Raw genomic sequence first — 19,295 nt, 5'->3', positions numbered from 1 at the left:
CCAGGATGGTCTTGATCTCCTGACCTCGTGATCCGCCCGTCTCGGCCTCCCAAAGTGCTGGGATTACAGGCTTGAGCCACCGCGCCCGGCCTGGAATGGCATTTCAGGAACACTAGCTACTCAATAAATAGTTGTTGAATGATGAGCCTCAGGTTAATGTATGGAGATTTCAATACATTTCCCTTCAGAACAACTGCAGAGGGCTCTCTGTCTACAAAAGCCATAAGACGCAATGAAAAGATGGAGAGCCTACTGCAAACTGATTGATGCACTCAAGAAAGAAATGGAAAGCCAACTAGGAGAAAAAAAGGAGAGGCCAGCTGCAGACCACCCCTGAGGAGTCAACAGGTCCTTTCCTCTCCCCTTGGTGGTACTGAGCTAAGGAAGCAGGATGTGGTAGTCCGGGCTATGTGCAAGGAAGGGCTGCCTCCACCTAAAGGTGAGGGAAAGCTCATTCCAGAAACTCAAGGTCAGTTAGTAGCTGTGGCCTCTGGGGAAGTCATTTGTCATCACCCTGAAACAGAGTCTCATAGGATCTGCTACCCTCATGAACCTACTTTCCTGACATCACAGAAAGACTCTCACAACTCACTAATATTGTAGTCCTTGTCTATGTGGAAATAAATAATTCTTTCAGGTCACCTTCTCAGGAAGAGAATACATAAGTTAATAACAAGACAGTAAAACAGAAGGACAAGAACAATCTTAATAAGGATAGTCTATAAAATATCAATAAACTTAAACATGCTATCTGGATCATAAAACTATCAAGAGGCTATAAAGATTCCCTGACATGATTAAGCATAGACTGAAATTAACTATCCTTCAAGTTCTAAAGACAGTTCCTGGGTGGTTTCGGGAAATCCTTTAAAACTCATTGTCCCCAGCTATAAAAAAGGACAAGCAGCTAAAAGGTGAGTTTTGGGAAGACATAACAATTAAAGTAGCTTGCTTTAAAGACACAGTAAAAAGTAAGGATACCAATAATATATTCATTCATTCATGTAAGAAAAACGAATTCAGTGCTTACTCTCTATCAGGCCCCGTGCACCAAGTGCTGTGGGAATATAGTGGTAAGCAAGATAGGCCTGATTCCTACCCTCAAAAATTCAGTCAAATTCAGAACCTTTTTGCTCAACTGCTTTATTTTTTCCACTAAAGAGCAAGCTTGGGGGCTGGGTGCTGTGGCTCATGGCTGTAATCCCAGCACTTTGGGAGGCAGAGGCAGGCAGATTACCTGAGGTCAGGAGTTCGGGACCAGCCTGGTCAACATGGAGAAACTCCATCTCTACTAAAAATACAAAAACTAGCCAGGCATGGTGGCACACGCCTGTAATCCTAGCTACTTGGGAGACTGAGGCAGGAGACTTGCTTGAGCCCAGGAGGCGGAGATTGCAGTCAGTTGAGATCGTGCCACTGCACTCCAGCCTGGCCGACAGAGCAAGACTCTGTCTCAAAAAAAAAAAAAAGCTTGGGTTACAGGTAGAGCTCTCTAACACTGATCTGTTATCAGAGGGATCCTGTAAGCCTGCAGTGACTGCCTCTTGGAATGGAAACATTAAGGGCCAGTTTCCAGACTTGCTCCAACACAGAGCCCTCGCTGACATCAATGGGACTTCTAAGCACACAATGGAAGTAACTAACTCCTGAAGGCCGGGCGCAGTGGCTCATGCCTGTAATCCCAGCACTTTGGGAAGCTGAGGCAGCTGGACTGCTTGAGGCCAGGAATTCGAGACCAGCCTGGCCAACACGGTAAAACCCCATCTCTACGAAAAATACAAAAATTAGCTGGGTGGGGTGGTGCGTGCCCGTAGTCCCAGCTACTTGGGAGGGTGATGCAAGAGAATCGCTTGAACCCGGGAGGCAGAGGTTGCGGTGAGGCAAGATCACACCACTGCACTCCAGCCTGAGTGACAGAATGAGACTCTAAAAAAAGGAAAAAAAAAATCCTGAAGAGTTGCAAAAATCTCAACAGTACTATTTCTTTTTTAGAGTTGTTCTAGACAAGTACCTAGGTTTTCTCTCTTCTAGAACATATGAGCAAAAAAAGGAGAAAGTTAAATGAGCAATAATTCGGTAATTTCACCATACACCACCTGTCCTAACTACAGGCAAATACCCCTCTACTTAGGAAGACATTCAACCAGGCACAGAGAAAAAGGTGTACTGAGCACCTATGCTGTGTCCATCCTGTAGAATGAATTGAACAACATGCTCAAGGTAGAAAGCAGAGTAGGCCGCAGTGGCTCACGCCTGTAATCCCAGCACTTTGGGAGGCCGAGGTGGGTGGATCACCTGAGGTGAGGAGTTCAAGACCAGCCTGGCCAACATGGTGAAATCCTGTCTCTACTAAAAATACAAAAAATTAGCCAGGCGTGGTGGTGGATGCCTGTAATCCCAGCTACTCGGGAGGCTGAGGCAAGAGAATCACTTGAACCCGGGAGGTAGAGGTTGCAGTGAGCCAAGATCGCGTCACTGCACTCCAGCCTGGGAAACAGAAGTGAAACCCTGTCCCCCTGCCCAAAAAAAAAAAAAAAAAAAAAAAAAAAAAGAAATCAAGAGTAAAATATGGGAGAAATAAAGCCCCCAAGGAATGGAAATACTGTAGTCACGAGCTGTTTTCCACCACCTTCGACATAGTGGTCTTAAACAAATATGAAAGAGAAAAGGAAAAGGACAAATGTAACAATTATTTAAGTGCTATGTTAATCTTAAAAGGGTGTGTGATCATGTATACACACAGGAGTTGATAGCAGTGACTGAATGAAAAGATAGATGAAGGCAGAGAAAGATGCTTCCCTTACCCTGAGCGTGGAGACCCACGGCTCTCAGAGGGGGATCCCTCATCTCTGAGGTGCACTGACTCACAGACCCGCCGCGGCACATCTGCCATCTTCTGAAAATCCCAAGGACTTGTTGTCTGAACCAGACTCACACAATCATCACTATGTCTAAATAACATTTCTCAAATAAAATCGTGTCCTTAATTTTTTTCCTTCTCTGTTTTAAGCTGATAAAATGGTAGAGAGCTCTCTTCTGATTGAGTGACTAAATGGTTATTCGAGTATCTAATTTGTGACAACAATTAAGGGAGAAAAACTCAGGACTTAAAATATCATAGGTGCTTGAGAAGAGCAACCTACTTCGGTTTCTCAGATTCCCTTTTACTGCCTACGACGCCTCTGGAAGGTTTGTCCTTTTCAGAATCGGTGTCTGTCTCAGACCTGCTGCTACTCGACTGCCCATGCTTCCTCTTTGTTTTCTTATGATGCTGATGCTTCCTTTTCTTCTTTTTCTCTTTCTTCTTCTTTCTGCTTATTTGTTTGAGCTTTTGGTTACTGTCACTTTCATCTGAAGGCTCTGATTTCAGAAGACTCCTGTTTGGGAAAATCAACATTAGAATTACTTTCTAAAAAGATATAGGAAAAATAATACTATGTAAATAAGTCAACGAATAGTTACGAGGGAACTCTATACATGTTCACACAGATTTACTATTTGCCCATATATTATACAGTAACTTCCTGGATTATACCTCACCAGCAAGACTCAGGAATTGGACCTAAAATAAAAATAGGTGAAGAAATTCTAATTTTAGTAGTTTCTAAACCTATACTTCCATACTTATACATCTTTAAATGAAAGTAACCTACCACTTATCAAATATAGTATTTTTTAAGACATTATTAAAGGTTGGCTGCGTGTGGAGACTCACTCCTATAATCCTAGCACTTTGGGATGCCAAGGCAAGAGAACTGCTGAAGGTGCTTGGGAGTTTGAGACAAGCCTGGGCAACATAGCAAGACCTCATCTTTATTTAAAAAAAAATAAAAACAAATTTCAAAAAAAAAAATCATTATAAAAGGTTTATTTTCAGTGCCACATATTATGTCAGCATGTCGTTAATAGAAAAAAACAAAACAAAACATTTAATTGTGGTCCATGTTTTCGGAGATGACAATGAGCTCTTCTTCCTCATTACTGAAATATCTACCAGCTTCCTCTCACACATCAACTAGTCTCAATTTCCAGAGGCTTCTTACACATTTAGAGTATGGAGTTTCAAAGCCTATTAACCCTGTTAATGAAATCATCTAGTGTATATTTGTGAGAGAACTTATTTCTCAGTTCAATGATCTAAAACAAAATTCTTTCACAGTTGAGGAGAGATGTGTGCCATCTTGCTTTCCCTGATGTTTTCATGCCATTTTTAGTCTTATCTTATACAAGCTCCCTCTATTTTTACAAAAGGGTTGAAAATGCAACTAAAAAAAAATCTGAATTACGATATTCTAAAGGTTACTAATGAGGCTAGTAAAGTTACTTGAGAATCACAATGATGCCATTTCCCTCTTGGCCTAATTACAGGCACTAACTGTGTCACGTACTTGCCACTGCAAAGCAAAGAAAAAAAAAATTAACACAAGAGGTAAGGGAAAATAGTCAAAGATCACCTCATTACTTTAAGTAAGAGCTTTACATAGCTCTTTTATTAGAGTTTTCTAAGGAGCATCATTTCAGCTAAGCTATAGATAGTAAACTGACAAAAACGAAAACACATCTGTCAAACAAAAACTACCTTGTCAGCGGCGACCCTTCAGAAACATGGGCTGGAGCTGCTTCAGTCTGTTTGCTCAGGGACGTTATGGATCCAACACAAAAGCTTGGGTTGCTCAGCCAGTCTAACTCTGCACAGGCAAAAGGAGAAAAGATCAATGAAATTAGTTCAATATGATTCTAAAGCAGGAGATCTATCCATCTTATCAGCTGACATCCTAATTCACAGCCAATGTCAGCCAATTTTGAACAGTCAGTCCAAAGTCTATAGAAGCTGAACAGAATCCATGAAATTTTTATTTCACAGGGCATGGCTTTAAAACACTCGAAAATATTCAAGACCAAAATCCTTCCATGATATCAACCTGCAGCTTAAGCAATAAGTATGTAGTAAGTATGGGCTAAAAGGCAACAAGGCATTATGCATTCCATCCATCCACACTGTCTAATGAGTATGAATATTTACAAAGCATTAGGTTTTTATGACCTCAAATTTGATTCAGACAATTCCTAAAAGTTAAAAAATCAAATTGACTGGGTGTGGTGGCTCACACCTCTAATCCCAGCACTTTGGGAAGCTGAGAGGGCAGATCACCTGAGGTTGGCAGTTTGACACCAGCCTGGCCAACATGGTGAAAAACCGTCTCTAGTAAAAATACAAAAATTAGCCGGGTGTGGTAGCTCACGCCTGTAAACCCAGCAACTGGGGAGGCTCAGGCAGGAGATCGCTTGAACCCAGGAGGCAGAGGTTGCAGTGAGCCAGTATCGCGCTACTGCACTCCAGCATGGATGACGGAGTCAGACTCTACCTCAAACAAAACAAAACAAAATCATGCATAAAAGCCCACCATGCTTAATATTATTACAGAAGATTAAGATATTTTTTAAAATATTCCATGTTCTACCTTAGTACACTAACTTAACAAACCTTTCCTTATAATAGTACTCTTCTTTGGAAATAAAAACCCGAGATGTCAACTTTTAATGTAAAATTATATAAATGTTAATACTGTGGTAATTATCTCTAGGTGATTATATTAAATGTCTAAAGATTTTCTTCTTTCTGCTTATCCATAATTTCTTACTTTTCTACAGTGAACTATTTCTAAATTACTTACTTTCTAGCTTTTAGGAGCCTTAGCTGTGAAGGGAAGAAAAAAACATGGGATGGCAGCAGCAAGGGAGCCCACAGTGGAATTTGTATTTTGTCCTGTTTTGTTTTAGGATGGGAGGCCAGAGAATATTCATATCCTGAAGAGGAAGAACCCGTTAAATGGTTGAAGATACAAAAGAAGAGGGAAACTGCATTTTTGAACAGTTTTATTGAGATATAATTTACATACCATAAGTTTCAGCCATTATTCATGTACAATTTGACAGATTTCTAGTATATTTACAGAGTTGTGCAGCCATCTCCAGAACTGTAAAACATTTTCATCATCCCAAAACAAAACCTCAGACCTATTAGCAGTCCATCCCTATCACCCACCTCCTGTTTCCCTGCCCCGCCCACCTCACGCCTAGCCAAACACTAATCTGCTTTCTATCGCTCTAGATTTGCCTATTTTGGACATTTAATATAAATGAGCTCATATAATATATGTGGTCTTCTGTAACTTTCCACAAAGTTTTCAAGGTTCATCCATGCTGTAGTGCCTATCACTACCTCATTCCTTGTTATTGTCAGATAATATCCCATTTTATGGATTTACCACATTTCACCTGTCTGTTAGTTCATGAACACTTGGATTATTTCTTCTTTTTAGCTATTATGGATACTACTACTCGGAATATTTCTGTACAAGTTTTCATATGGACACATTTTCATTTCTCTTGAGTGGACACCTAGGAGCAGAACTGCTGGATGACACGGTAACTCATGTTTAACATTCTGAGCAACTGCCAGATTGTTTTCCAAAGTAGCTGTACCATTTTAGATTCTCATTAACAATGTACAAGAATTCCAATTTCTCCATATCCTTTTTGGTTATATTATCTTTTTTATTACAGTCATCCTAGTGGGTGTGATGTGTTATCTTGCTGTAGTTTTGATTTCCATTTCCCTAATGACTAATGATGCTGAACATCTTTTCATGTGTTTATTAGCCAATCACAGATATTCTCTGAAGAAGTTCTTTATTCTGGATACTAGCTCCTTACAGTAACTGTATTAGTCCGTTCTCACACTGCTATAAAGAAATACCCAAGACTGGGTAATTCATAAAGGAAAGAGGTTTAATTGACTTGCAGTTCCACATAGCTGGGGAGGCCTCAGGAAACTCACAATCATAGTGGAAGGCGAAGAGGAAGCAAGGACCTTCTTGATGTGGTGGCAGCAGAGAAAAGAGTAAAGAACCAAGGGGGAAGAGCCCCTTATAAAACCATCAGATCTCATGAGAATTCACTATTGCAAGAACAGCACAGGGCGAACTGCCTCCAGGATCCAATCACCTCCCATCGGTTCCTCCCTTGACACTTGGCGATTATAGGGATTACAATTCTTTTTTTGTTTTTTGTTTTTTCGTTTTTTTTTTTTTTTGAGATGGAGTCTCGCTCTGTCGCCCAGGCTGGAGTGCAGTGGCCAGATCTCAACTCACTGCAAGCTCCGCCTCCCGGGTTCACGCCATTCTCCTGCCTCAGCCTCCCAAGTAGCTGAGACTAAAGGCTCCCGCCACCTCGCCCGGCTAGTTTTTTGTATTTTTTAGTAGAGACGGGGTTTCACCGTGTTAGCCAGGATGGTCTCGATCTCCTGACCTTGTGATCCGCCCGTCTTGGCCTCCCAAAGTGCTGGGATTACAGGCTTGAGCCACCGCGTCCGGCCCCTTTTCATCTTTTAATCCTCACAACAAGGCTCTATGGCAGGTATTATGGTCACCATTTTATAGAAAAGAAAACTAAGACTCAAAGGGGTGAAGTAATTAGTAAGGTCATACCTAGTAAATGCTAAACAAATGCCCATGCAGCCTTCTACTGTTTTTTCCTTCTGAGGTTGGTTCCCTTCACTTGGGCCTAATTCCTGGCAAAAGATAATGTTAAACTAGTTCCTGTTGCTCACTGAGATCACAATTATTTCCACAATAATCAGATTCTATCATGAAAAACGAAAAGTGGAAAAAGACGCAACAAACAGAATTCAGGAAAAGATGCTCTCAAACAATTCCAGTATATTTCTACATAAATATTCTAGATAGTGATGACAGCTGGAAGAAAATGTAAAGAAATACAGACATCACAACATACAGTGCGAGACTCTTCAAAGAAAGTCCTTCAGAAGACACGAGAAAGGCTTTTTAAATTTGAGAGATGGGGTCTTGCTGTGTTGCCCAAGCTGGTCTCAAACTCCTACGCTCAAGCGATCCTCCTGCTTCAGCCTCCCAAGAAGCTGGGACTACAGGCGTGCCATCACTGTGCCACGCTTTTGAGGATGCAATTGAGGCTTTGCTGTATGGCACTACTGTGGGGGAAAAAAATTCAGAAAGGAAGAAAATTTGGCCAGTGCATCTATTATACTAGCACTTTGGGAAGCTGAGGAGGGAGGACTACTTGAGCCCAGGAGTTCAAGACCGGCCTGGGCAACATAAGGAAGACTCCAACTCTATTTAAAAAAAAAAGAAAGAAAGAAAAGAAAGCTCTTGGGTTTTGAACCTGAATCATGATGGATCCTCTGTGACGTTCATGACAATTGAACAACCTTCTGTGGAGCAAAAGGTATTTTCACCTGACAAGAAGTTGTGTTTTATTTTATTTTTTGATAGCATATTAGCAGTAGACATGCAGGGAATATCAGAAGTAATACTCACTGTATGGTAGGCTTGGAAAGATTTTGGAAGTCCTCTAGTCCATGAACTTTCAAACTTTTCTTAGCCAAGGAACTCACTTTTCAAAGAGAATCTTCCAGAGAAGTCCAACAAGAAGAACAGAGAAGGCAGGGATGCTCTCTAGTTGGGAGTTCAGAGGGAGGGGCTGGGTCTGAGATGGCTCTTCAGAGCACAGCCTGGACACCACCCCCTCCCTTATAAACCAACAGCTGGAGTCCCAGTTGTGGCCAAGGGCAAGCATCTGAACCTGAATCTGTGACTCTTCATCCAGTTCTCTCCACCCCACACCATGGGAGCTTCTCTTCACTTCCTCAGCTAAGGTGGCTTGTTCTCCTAAAGTCTCCCTGCAGTTAGTACATGGCGCTCTTATGGCAATCTTCACATTGTAATCTCATTATCTTCCCACTATACTCTAAGCCAAGGGTCAACAACTCAAATCCTTATAGGGACCAGATTAGTAATGACTACTGTGATACTACGTAAGTGGCAAAAGGAAAAAGAAACACCACTGGCTTACAACTCTTATATCCAAGTTTCCAGCTCCCTCCCCTCCTCCTACTTGTCACTTCCCAAACTATAGGCCCCATGAAGGCAGGGCCATGACTATTCTCTACTGTATTCCCAACTCCTAGCACAGTGCCTTGGTACAGAGCAACTGAACTCGATAAATATCTGTTGAATAAATAAAATGAAAGAGGATATGTACCACATCTTTGCATGTTTATACCCCAACACCTAATCAAATGAACAAACTGAAGAAATTTGAAATCTTCAAAAAAAATCCATTATCTAGGTATAAAGTACAACTAGTATAATTCTTCCTTTCTTCACTGTAAATGTATATTTAATCATGACATAAGTTACTGAACACCAACTCGATGCCCAGGTCGAGGTATTGGGGGTACAGTGGGGAACAAGAAAGGTTCTGCTCACATGGGGCTTATAATTATAATCTTCACTGTCAAATAAAAACTTGCATTGTTAAATTCAATTTTAATTCAACAGAATTCTGGAGAAAGTGATCTGAGATGAAAAGACACTTTATTAATCGGATTGCAAAGTCCTTTTCAACAGTTACATCCTCACGTAATTTACATACTTGATGGATATAAAATGTGTACATAGATAACTGCGCCAATACTAAGCAAGATGTAACATTTACAGAGAAGACCAGCAGCACACCAAATGCCTACGGTTTAAGAAAGAGAATCCCACTGGCTGACAAGGCTTTTGTGCTTGCAGGTTAGTAAATTACGAGTTGGAATGTGCCTGGAAATTAACACTCTGCCATACATTTTATTATGCATACACACCAAGCAATGTGGAAACATCAGGCAGAAAACTCACGTTAGAACTACTGCCTAACAAAAATAGGCAGGTATCTGGTAGAAATGTAGCATGTATAAATTTTCAGCATAATTTAACAGAAAATAATACAATGAATCACCACTGAATAATTTCAGCTGAAATACTTTTTATGAACATTTGTTATGTAACCCTATTTCTCCATCACTAGTAAAAATGCTTTAATTCTATTACACATAGAGGGAGGAAGGAATTGCCATGAAAAGATCTGAACTTTAAAATAGATTTTTAACTATAATTGGATAAAATACCCAAGTTCTACATCCATTCCCCTTCTATTATAACGAAATAGCACTGATTACTAGTTCGTTTGAGTGAACTCAGAGGTAAGTGCTCCTCCTGAGATGGTAATTCAAAAAACATTTCTAGGGCCAACTGTATAAATAAAGTAGTGTATATATTACGGAAGAGATTTGTTCCTTTAAAATGAATAAGCCTAACAGAGGATCTGGGAGCACAAACATATTTATACAAAAAGCACCAGCAAACATGGCTGAGAACTGCATTTAAGATGATTATTACAGAGAACCTGAGCAAAGTCAGCCCTTCCACGGCAGTTAACCTACAATTTGAAGAGGCCCAGGAATTCCAAAGGTATTATATAAAGGACCAAAACCCCAATGTTCTAATATTATAGCATGGTTTATAACACAAGTTCTGTAGTTAGAAGGACCTACGTTCAAACTGGTTGTTTCTTGGTTGTGCAACTCTGAACAAAATAACTTCTCTGAGTCTCTTTTTTTTATCTGGCAATTTTTTACCGACAGCCAGGTATTGGTCTAGGTGCTAGGAATGCACGATGAGTAAGACAAACCCAGCACTCCCCTCATGGAGCTACCCTACTAGCAGCCACTTCCATGCAATGTGACAAAGGCAGAGAGAGAGAAAACAGGGAATAATGAGAGCACGCTCCCTAATTCAAACAAGGTCTGAATCAGAGAAAACTGCCTGAGAAAATATCTCAGCTAAGATCTAAAGGAGGAGGAGTGAAGGAAATATGCTCCTAGAAAGTGTCTGGGAAATAGACACTGAGAAATAGGAGAAGTGACTGTGGCTTGGACATTGGGACTGAGGGGAAATGGGGGCAAAATGAAGTAGGAGAGGTAGGGACTTAAAAAACATGTTTGAGAGCTTGGCATTACCCTAAGAGCAATGGGTAGATGGTCATGTTTTGAATGAGAGTGACAAAACCAGATATACTGTTTGAAAGATCAGCAGCAAAGAATAGCATTTAAGGCTGGGCGCGGTGGCTCACGCCTGTAATCCCAGCACTTTGGGAGGCCGAGGTGGGCGGATCACGAGGTCAGGAGATCGAGACCATCCTGGCTAACACAGTGAAACCCCATCTCTACTAAAAATACAAAAAAAAAAATTAGCTGGGCGTAGCGGCGGGCGCCTGTAGTCCCAGCTACTCGGGAGGCTGAGGCAGGAGAATGGCGTGAACCCGGGAGGCGGAGCTTGCAGTGAGCCGAGATCGCGCCACTGCACTCCAGCCTGGGGGCCGGGGGGGGCTTCGGTTTCAAAAAAAAAAAAAAAAAAAAAAAAGAATAGCATTTAAGAGCACACATTTTAGTCCAGGCGCAGTGGCTCGTGCCTGCAATCCCAGCATTTTGAGAGGCTGAGGCAGGTGGATTACCTGAGGTCAGGAGTTCGAGACTAGCCTGGCCAGCATGGTGAAACCCCATCTCTAGTAGAAATACAAAAATTAGCCAGGTGTGGTGGCACACATCTGTAATCCCAGTTACTCAGGAGGCTGAGGGAGGAGAATCATTTGAGCCCTAGAGGCAGAGGTTGCAGTGAGCGGAGATGCCACACTACACTCCAGCCTGGGCGACAGAGCGAGACTCCATCTCAAAAAAAAAAAAAAAAAAAAAAGAGCAAACACTTTGAAGCTAAATTGCCTGAGTTCAAATCCTGACTCTGTGACTTACTAACCATGGGACCTTCCGAAGTTACTTATTGGCTCCCTCTGTGCGTACATTTGAAGAGTACTAATTTCACAGAGTTGATATGAGAATTCAGTAAGTTAGTAGTTGTAAGGCATTTAAACCAGCCAATGTCACATAGTGTTGTTTTTAAATAAAGAGATTTTAAAATTCTTGCTACAGTGTGGAGAGTGGCTCAGGGAGCAATGGTAGGACTGACGGTGGGGACGCTATTTTAGGAGGCTGTTGTAGTAATCCAGGGGACAATGACGGCAAAAGTTAGGTAGTGGCAGTGAGACTATGGAGAAACTAAGGACTTTCAGAGTTGTTTGGAAGGACTAAAGAGCTGAATGGGTGTGTGTCTAAGTTTCGGTTTGGGTGAATGGTAGCGCCATTTTCTGATGTGTGGGCACAAGAAGAAAAAGGTTTGAGGGAAAAAGATAATGTGTTTAGTTTCTTCCCCAAATACGGATAATATGCTTCATATAATACGAAGATTAAATAAACTAATACACCATCTTCCATTCCAAATCTGTCAAATATTTGATTCCCAAGCAACAGTGTTTTAGGGTACACAATCCTAGTCAACAATCTGAGGGTAGGAAGAAAAGCTCCAGAACTGAAGGGGTCAGATACTGGGCGCTCTCTGCTGCTCTTGACACAATGGATGCTCCTATTCCTGTTGGTTGAAAGAATGAATTTTACTAAACATAGCCCCACCAGGCTCATTACTGAATGTGATACCTACTTAAATCCTGCCCTCTTTGTTTTTTTTCTAAGATGGAGTCTCTCACTATGTCACCCAGGCTGGAGTGCAGTGGTGAGATCTCAGCTCACTGCAACCCCAATTCCCAGGCTCAAGCAATCCTCCCACCTCAACCTCCCGAGTAGCTGGGACCACAGGAACACACCACCACACCCTGCTAGTTTTTGTTGTTGTTATTAGAGCCCAGGCTGGTCTCAAACTCCTAAGCTCAAGTGATCTGCCTGCCTTGGCCTTCCAAAGTGCTGGGATTTCAGGTGTAAGCCACCGTGCCTGGCCCTTGGCCTAACTTTTAATGGTAGCCAGAAAGAGGAGAACAGCATCCCTCTCACTCACTTTGGTATTGGCTGTCTTTCCTGTCCAGGAGTTTAACATTTTTTTTTAATTGAAACTCTGCACCCACTTCTTGCTAATACTATTTTACATTTTTATAACATTTTTATAGTGTAAGGCAAAAAGTACACTGCTTCTATTTATAACAGCAAAAGACTGGAAAGAGTCCAAATGTCCTTAATAGGGGACTAGTTGCATAAAGCATGTGACAGCCACACGATGGAGTTCTGTGCACTAGTAAAAAGAAATGAGGAAGATCTCTATAGAGTGTAGAGCGATCTCCAGGATCCAAGGTAAAATGCAGAATAGTATGCATTTAAGAAAGAGAGGTGAAACGTAGTTGCTTATAGAAAGGAAGAAAAAAAATGGGAAGATACCATGGGATAATGAAAATGTTAGTCTGCAGGGGAAGGAAAGTGACAGGTTGGATAAACAGAGATGGAAGGCTTTTCTTCTCTGAATATACCTGGTTTGCAATTTTAACGTTAGACTAAGTGTTTTATAACATCATAAAGCAAAATCAAATTAAAAAGAAAAACAATGCCTAAAAATGGAAAACATTTATATTTATATCACCATATATCAAACTGCTGGTAAAATCACACAGGGAATTGTTTCTAGTGATTTTCAAACTCAGTAAATTGACCGCATATCCACTGTGGCCTACGTCCTTAAAACAAATGGAACCATAAAAAAATCTGAAACTGTTAGTATTAGTCACATTAACACGGTTATTTTGAACATATAAAGAAATTTAAAAATTAAATCAAAGAAGTAAAAGTTTCATAATCTTACATTTGGAGTGGAAATACTAATATGAATTCCTGATGTATATTTCTCTTCCTGGTTCCATCCACTGAAAAAGTCTAGAAGTAATGACAACACAGTGGTGATGATACCCCTAACAACCCAGTGTGTGGTTTTCATATATCCACACCATTTTCCACTAAAAGAAACCAGGATTCCCTGGAGAAATGGCCAACTCCAGGCCACAACAGAAAATGTAAGTGATGATTCCTGGACATCTCTTTGGACAGAAAGCAAGAAAGCTATTAAATAAAGATGATTGGGTCAGGCCCGGCATGATGGCTCATGCCTGTAATCCCAGCATTCTGGGAGGCTGTGGTGGGAGCACTGCTTGAGGCCAGGAGTTCAAGATCAGGATGGCCAATGTAGCAAGACCCTATCTCTAAAAAAATAAATAAATCAGCTGAGTGTGGTGGTGCACACTAGTAGTCCTAGCTACTCAGGAGGCTGAGACAGGAGGACTGCTTGAGCCCAGGAACTGGAGATTGCAGTGAGCTATGATCGCGCCACTACACTCCAACCTGGGCGACAGGGTGAAGCCTCATCTCTTAAAAAAAAAAAAAAAAAAAAAAAAAAAAAAAAGCCTAGCTGCAATGGATTGAAATATAAATGTTAAAAATTCATGACTTCATAATGAAAACAAAAGACTTCATACCTCACTGGTCACCTCCAGAAGTTACTGGGACCCCAACTCATTATTCTGAAACTAACAAAAGGAATGAATCAAGTAATTATCCTAGGCCAGGCGAGGTGGCTCACGCACTTTGGGAGGCCAAGGCAGGTGGATCGCTTGAGGTCAGGAGTTTCAGACCAGCCTGGCCAACATGGTGAAACTCTGTCTCTACTAAAAATACAAAAATTAGCCAGGAGTGGTGGCACATGCCTGTAGTCCCAGTTACTTGGGAAGATGAGGCAGGAGAATCACTTGAATCACAGGTGGAGGTTGCAGTCAGCCAGATCTCGCCACTGCACTCCAGCCTTGGCAACAGCTAGACTCTGTCTCAAAAAAAGAAAAAAGTATTTATCCTATATTTCCTTCCTAACCAAACTGTATTCAGGGTATCCCAATAGTTCTTCATAGAATAATTGATGTTAATCAATACAGGAGGAATGATACAATTAGAAAATAACCATTTTGCAACCACAATGAAATAATAATGAATCTAAACAACAATCATAAATGGCTGCAAAAATCATTGGCTGTAAGGTTCACGGGCTGCTTCATATGGGATGAAACAGGTTGCAAACACATGAATCCACTGGTCAATCTTCACATCACTAAAACAGAAAACATCAGACAGGACATCCTCCTGATATGATTCCACAGAAGTGCACTGCTCCCCCAATGAGGTACTTTCAACAAAAAGATTAAATCTGAATAATTAATTGACTAGAGCTAAATACCAGTTTATAGGAAATACTGGGATACAGAAGCATGTTAAGTGACACTATGAGGATTTGGTGGGAAACGTTTACAGGACAAATAACACGGTTTTCTCAAAAAATCGATCACATGGAATGAAGGAGAGGGAAAAACTGACCTACATTGAAAGAGACCTAAGGCATACATCCACAAAATGCAATGTTGGCTTTATTTTGGAAATTGACTTGAACAATCCAACTGTAAAATCCCATTTTTGAAACATCTTGTGAAATGTGAACACTGACTGGTAAGTGAAAATGACCAGAAAAGAATTATGGCTTGTTTTCATTACAGGAGATAATGTTGTGTTTACATTTTTTCAAAAGACAATACTTTATAAAACATACTTTTATACACATTTTCCTGATCGTAGATATCCAGAGGATGTCAAATAAATATTATTTAAGAGTAAGATTCCTCTGCAAAACTTCGATTTCCTCCTCTCAAAATAAAAGGATAAAGTTTTGACCTGTTATTAAAGATCACTACCCTCCATCACCACCAGCCCAACCATATTTCCCAAGGTTCCTCTTTATGCCACTGTATCTCCAGACAAACTAGATGATTTGCAGTTCTCACGCTTTTCTTCTGCAGGACTTGAAGGCCCTGGTATACCCTTCCACCATCTTTATTTGTCCAAATCCTACCCTCCTGAAGATCCATCCAAAACTTAGCTCCTGGCTAGGCACAGTGGCTCATACCTGTAATCCCAGAACTTTGGCAGGCTGAGGTAGGAGGATCACTTGAGCCCAGCAGCCTGAGATCAGCCTGGGCAACATAGGAAGACCCTGTCTCTACTTAAGAAAGAAAAAAAAAAAAGAGAAGTAGGCTGGGCACATTGGCTCACATCTGTAATCCCAGAACTTTGGGAGGCCAAGGTGGGCAGATCATCAAAGCTCAGGAGTTCCAGATCAGCCTGGCCAACATGGTGAAACCCCATTTCTACTAAAAATACAAAAAATTAGCCGGGTGTTGTGGCGCACGCCTGTAATCCAAGCTACTCAGGAGACTGAGGCACACGAATCACTTGAAGTGGGGAGGCAGAGGTTGCAGTGAGCTGAGATTGCACCATTGCACTCCAGCCTGGGTGACAGAGTGAGACTGCCTCAAAAAAAAAAAAAAAAAGTAAAAGAAAAAAAGTTAGTTCCTACATAAAGCCTTCTTTGAACCTTCTACTAGAAGTAATTATTACTGGGCTGGATGCGGTGGCTCACAAGTGTAATCCCAGCACTTTGGGAAGCTGTGGCAGGTGAATCACTTTAAAGTCAGGAGTTCGAGACCAGCCTGGCCAAAACGGTGAAACCCCGTCTCTACTAAAAACACAAAAATTAGCCGGGCATGGTGGCGAGTGCCTGTAGTCCCAGCTATTCAGGAGGCTGAGGCAGGAGAATCACTTGAACCTGGGAGGTGAAGGCTGCAGTGAGCCAAGATCGTACAACTACACTCCAGCTTGGGCGACAGAGCAAGACTTGGTCTCAAAAAAAGAAATAAATAAATAAATAAAAAGAAGTAATTAATCCTGTAGTTAACCTATGATACCTATAACATCCTATCTTGTACTATACACTTTTTTTAGGTGCACTCATGCTTTCGTGCAACACATAATTATTAAGTAACTACTACCTATCTGTACATCTAGAAAATATTTATTGAACATCTATTATATTTTGGACCTGTGCTGGGGCTAACTATGCTCCAATGAACAGACAAACACTGCACAACCTGAGAGATTACAGTCTAGTAAGGGAAGACTACAATTTTACACAAGAAATTACTCACAATTATGAGAAACAGGACGAGCGCAGCGGCTCATGCCTATAATCCTAGCACTTCGGGAGCACCAAGGCAGAGGATCGCTCGAGTTCACGAGTTCGAGACCAGCCTCGTCAACACAGTGAGACCTCGTCTCTACTATATTAAAAACAATTAACCAAGCCTGGTGGTGCACACCTGTAGTTCCAACTATTCATGAGGCTGAGGCAGGAAGCTGAGCCCAGGAGTCTGAGGCGGCAGTGAGTTATGACAGCGCCACTGCACTCCAGCCTGGGCAACAGAGTGAAACCCTATATCAAAAAAAAAAAAAAAATTTAGGAGAAAGGTTACAAAAAGTGTAGGAACTATATGAGAGGAAGTAACAGACGTGTAAGACTCAATTGGGCTCTGTCACGTATGACACATAATTTAGAATTACTTTTTTTTTTTTTTTTTAAGAGACAAGGATGCAGTGGCAAGATCATGGCTCACTGCAGCCTCAAACTTCTGGGCTCAAGCAATCCTCTTGCCTCGAATTCCTGAGCAGCTGGTACTACAGGTGTGTACCACCATGCCCGGCTTTTTTTTAAGAGACAGGAATCTCGCTATGTTGACCATGACGGTCATGAACTCCTGGGCTCAAACTATCCTTCCACCTACAGGTGTGGGCCACTGCTCCTGGCCAGGATTAATTACTTCTTAAATGAACTATGTACCCCAATTTTGAACAATGCAGCTCTGCTGGAAATGTCTGGGACTTAAGTAAAATGTGTAAAGCCATAACCTGATATACAGTAGGCCCTCAAGAATAAAAGTTAGTTCTTTTCACTGGGTGCTGGGCCCGTCCAGAGAGAAACTGATTAGATTCTGGATACTAATCCCCTAGCTCTAGGCTGCTAAGTAATATCAACCTAATAAGCATTTCACAAATAAGTATAACAGGAAAGGAAGGAATACATAATAAAAACATTCTGCATTTGCATCAAGGGTTTCCTTGAGATGTCGAGTATCACTATTCCCAATTTAAAGATGAAGTAACTGAGGCTCGAAAAAAGAACAGGACCTAACAACATCGTAGAGAAGTCCCAGCTCCAGGGCATCTGCTGATCTCTCTCCACCCCTCCATAACTCTACAACCTCGGCCCAGAACAGGCCTTTGGGCCCCAGACCTCGGAGGAGGGCTTGAGCCTTTCCCAGAAGGCTTTTCAGCGCCGCGGAGATCTCTGGGATACAAAAATCCAAGGCAAAAGGCTAGATCTGGGCCCGAAAAACGGCCTCTTAAGCCCCCCAAGTGCCTTCTTCGGCTCGTTTGTGTGCTTACCTTTCCTGGAGCTCCCGCTATCGGGAGCCTCACTAATCCCCGCGAAGGCCGGGAACAGCGCCATGACCACAGGCCGTACCGCAGTTCCTCTCTACAGAGATGGCGTCGGCGAGCGAGCGCCGGTCTGAGGACCCCTGCCGTCGCGGTACACTCTGGGAAATGTGGTTTTCACGGCGCTCTCTGGGGCTTGACCCCGAAGCGGGAGGGGCGGGGCCCAGAGGGGAGGGTGGCCAAGGGACGGGGGCGCGGCGCAGGGCGAGGCAGGGCAAATCAGGGTAGGGCGGGGCCAAGGGGGGCGGGGCGAGAAGTGACGGGTTCCTAGTGGTTGGGACCCTGTGAGAACCGGAACTGCGAAAACCGGGGGAGGGAATTGTTCACGGCGGAAAGGGGCTAAGGAAATTGGGATTCCAATTCGACCCCTAAATTCACACCATCCTTGCTAACCGGGTCAACTTAAACGCTCTAAGCATTAGTTTCCTTATCTGCAAAATGTTGAGAAGATTAAATGAACATATTTATAAAGGGCCTAGCATTGAGTCCGGCCCATGAAAAGCACTTAATATGTGTTAGCTATTATGTGAATTATGATTGCAAGTTCGGCTCAAAGTCATGTGAGATATCCAAACTTCAATCAGGTTATGATATTAAATACCCCACAACAAGGAAAAATGGAAAGTCCCATCAAGTTCAAGGGTCTTTGATAGTTAGAAAATACCTGTCTATGAAACATTCTTGACCCTGATTCCCCCCACCGAAAATCTAATCACACCTGCTACCAGAAATATAAAGAATAAAGGAACAACTTAGAAGACTGTACCACCAAGAAACAATTAGCCAAATTTAGAATGTGGGAAATTATAGAAAACAACCGTGCTTCCTTCACGTATCAATGGCTTTAAGAGCGCAGGAGATTGTAATAGATACGAAGATCTTACAGACACATCAAGCAAATGCAATGTATTTATGGCCTCACCTCATTATGATTCTAATTGGACAAACTGTAAAAAGACCTTTTTAAGATAGATGGAGAAATAAGAAGGTAGGCAGAGTACAAGCAATTCGTAATTCTTGTGAATTCTGTTAGATGTACTAAGGTACTGATGTCACTGAGGTGACCTTTATGTATGTATTTTGAGACAAGGTCTCCCTCTGTCGCCCAGGCTGGAGCGCAGTGGTGTGATCTCTGTTCATTACAGCCTCAGACTCCTTGATTCAAGCAATCCCCTCACCT

The 19,295-nt window shown here is 41.9% G+C and overlaps 1 protein-coding gene across 3 annotated transcripts in view; it reads right to left on the bottom strand.

Moving 5' to 3' along the window:
- NRDE2 (NRDE-2, necessary for RNA interference, domain containing) overlaps positions 1-18,358 on the bottom strand; it is a 54,497-nt gene extending 36,139 nt beyond the window's left edge. For 2 of the 3 annotated variants that reach the window (XM_011949423.1, XM_011949424.1), the window contains exons 1-3: positions 18,065-18,358; positions 4,580-4,688; positions 3,144-3,377 (exon numbers count right to left, since the gene is read on the bottom strand). In XM_011949423.1, the coding sequence (XP_011804813.1) occupies positions 3,144-3,377; positions 4,580-4,688; positions 18,065-18,128 (407 nt within the window). In that variant the 5' untranslated portion in view covers positions 18,129-18,358. The remainder of the gene's footprint in view (positions 1-3,143; positions 3,378-4,579; positions 4,689-18,064) is intronic. The other variant, XM_011949425.1, reaches the window with a different exon arrangement.
- Between the last annotated feature and the right edge of the window lie 937 nt (positions 18,359-19,295).

This window comes from Colobus angolensis, unplaced genomic scaffold, assembly GCF_000951035.1.
Source record: "Colobus angolensis palliatus isolate OR3802 unplaced genomic scaffold, Cang.pa_1.0 Scaffold3, whole genome shotgun sequence".
Lineage (NCBI taxonomy): Eukaryota > Metazoa > Chordata > Mammalia > Primates > Cercopithecidae > Colobus > Colobus angolensis.
The sequence above is the reverse complement of the archived record's forward strand: the minus strand, read 5'-3'. Positions and strand labels throughout refer to the sequence as shown.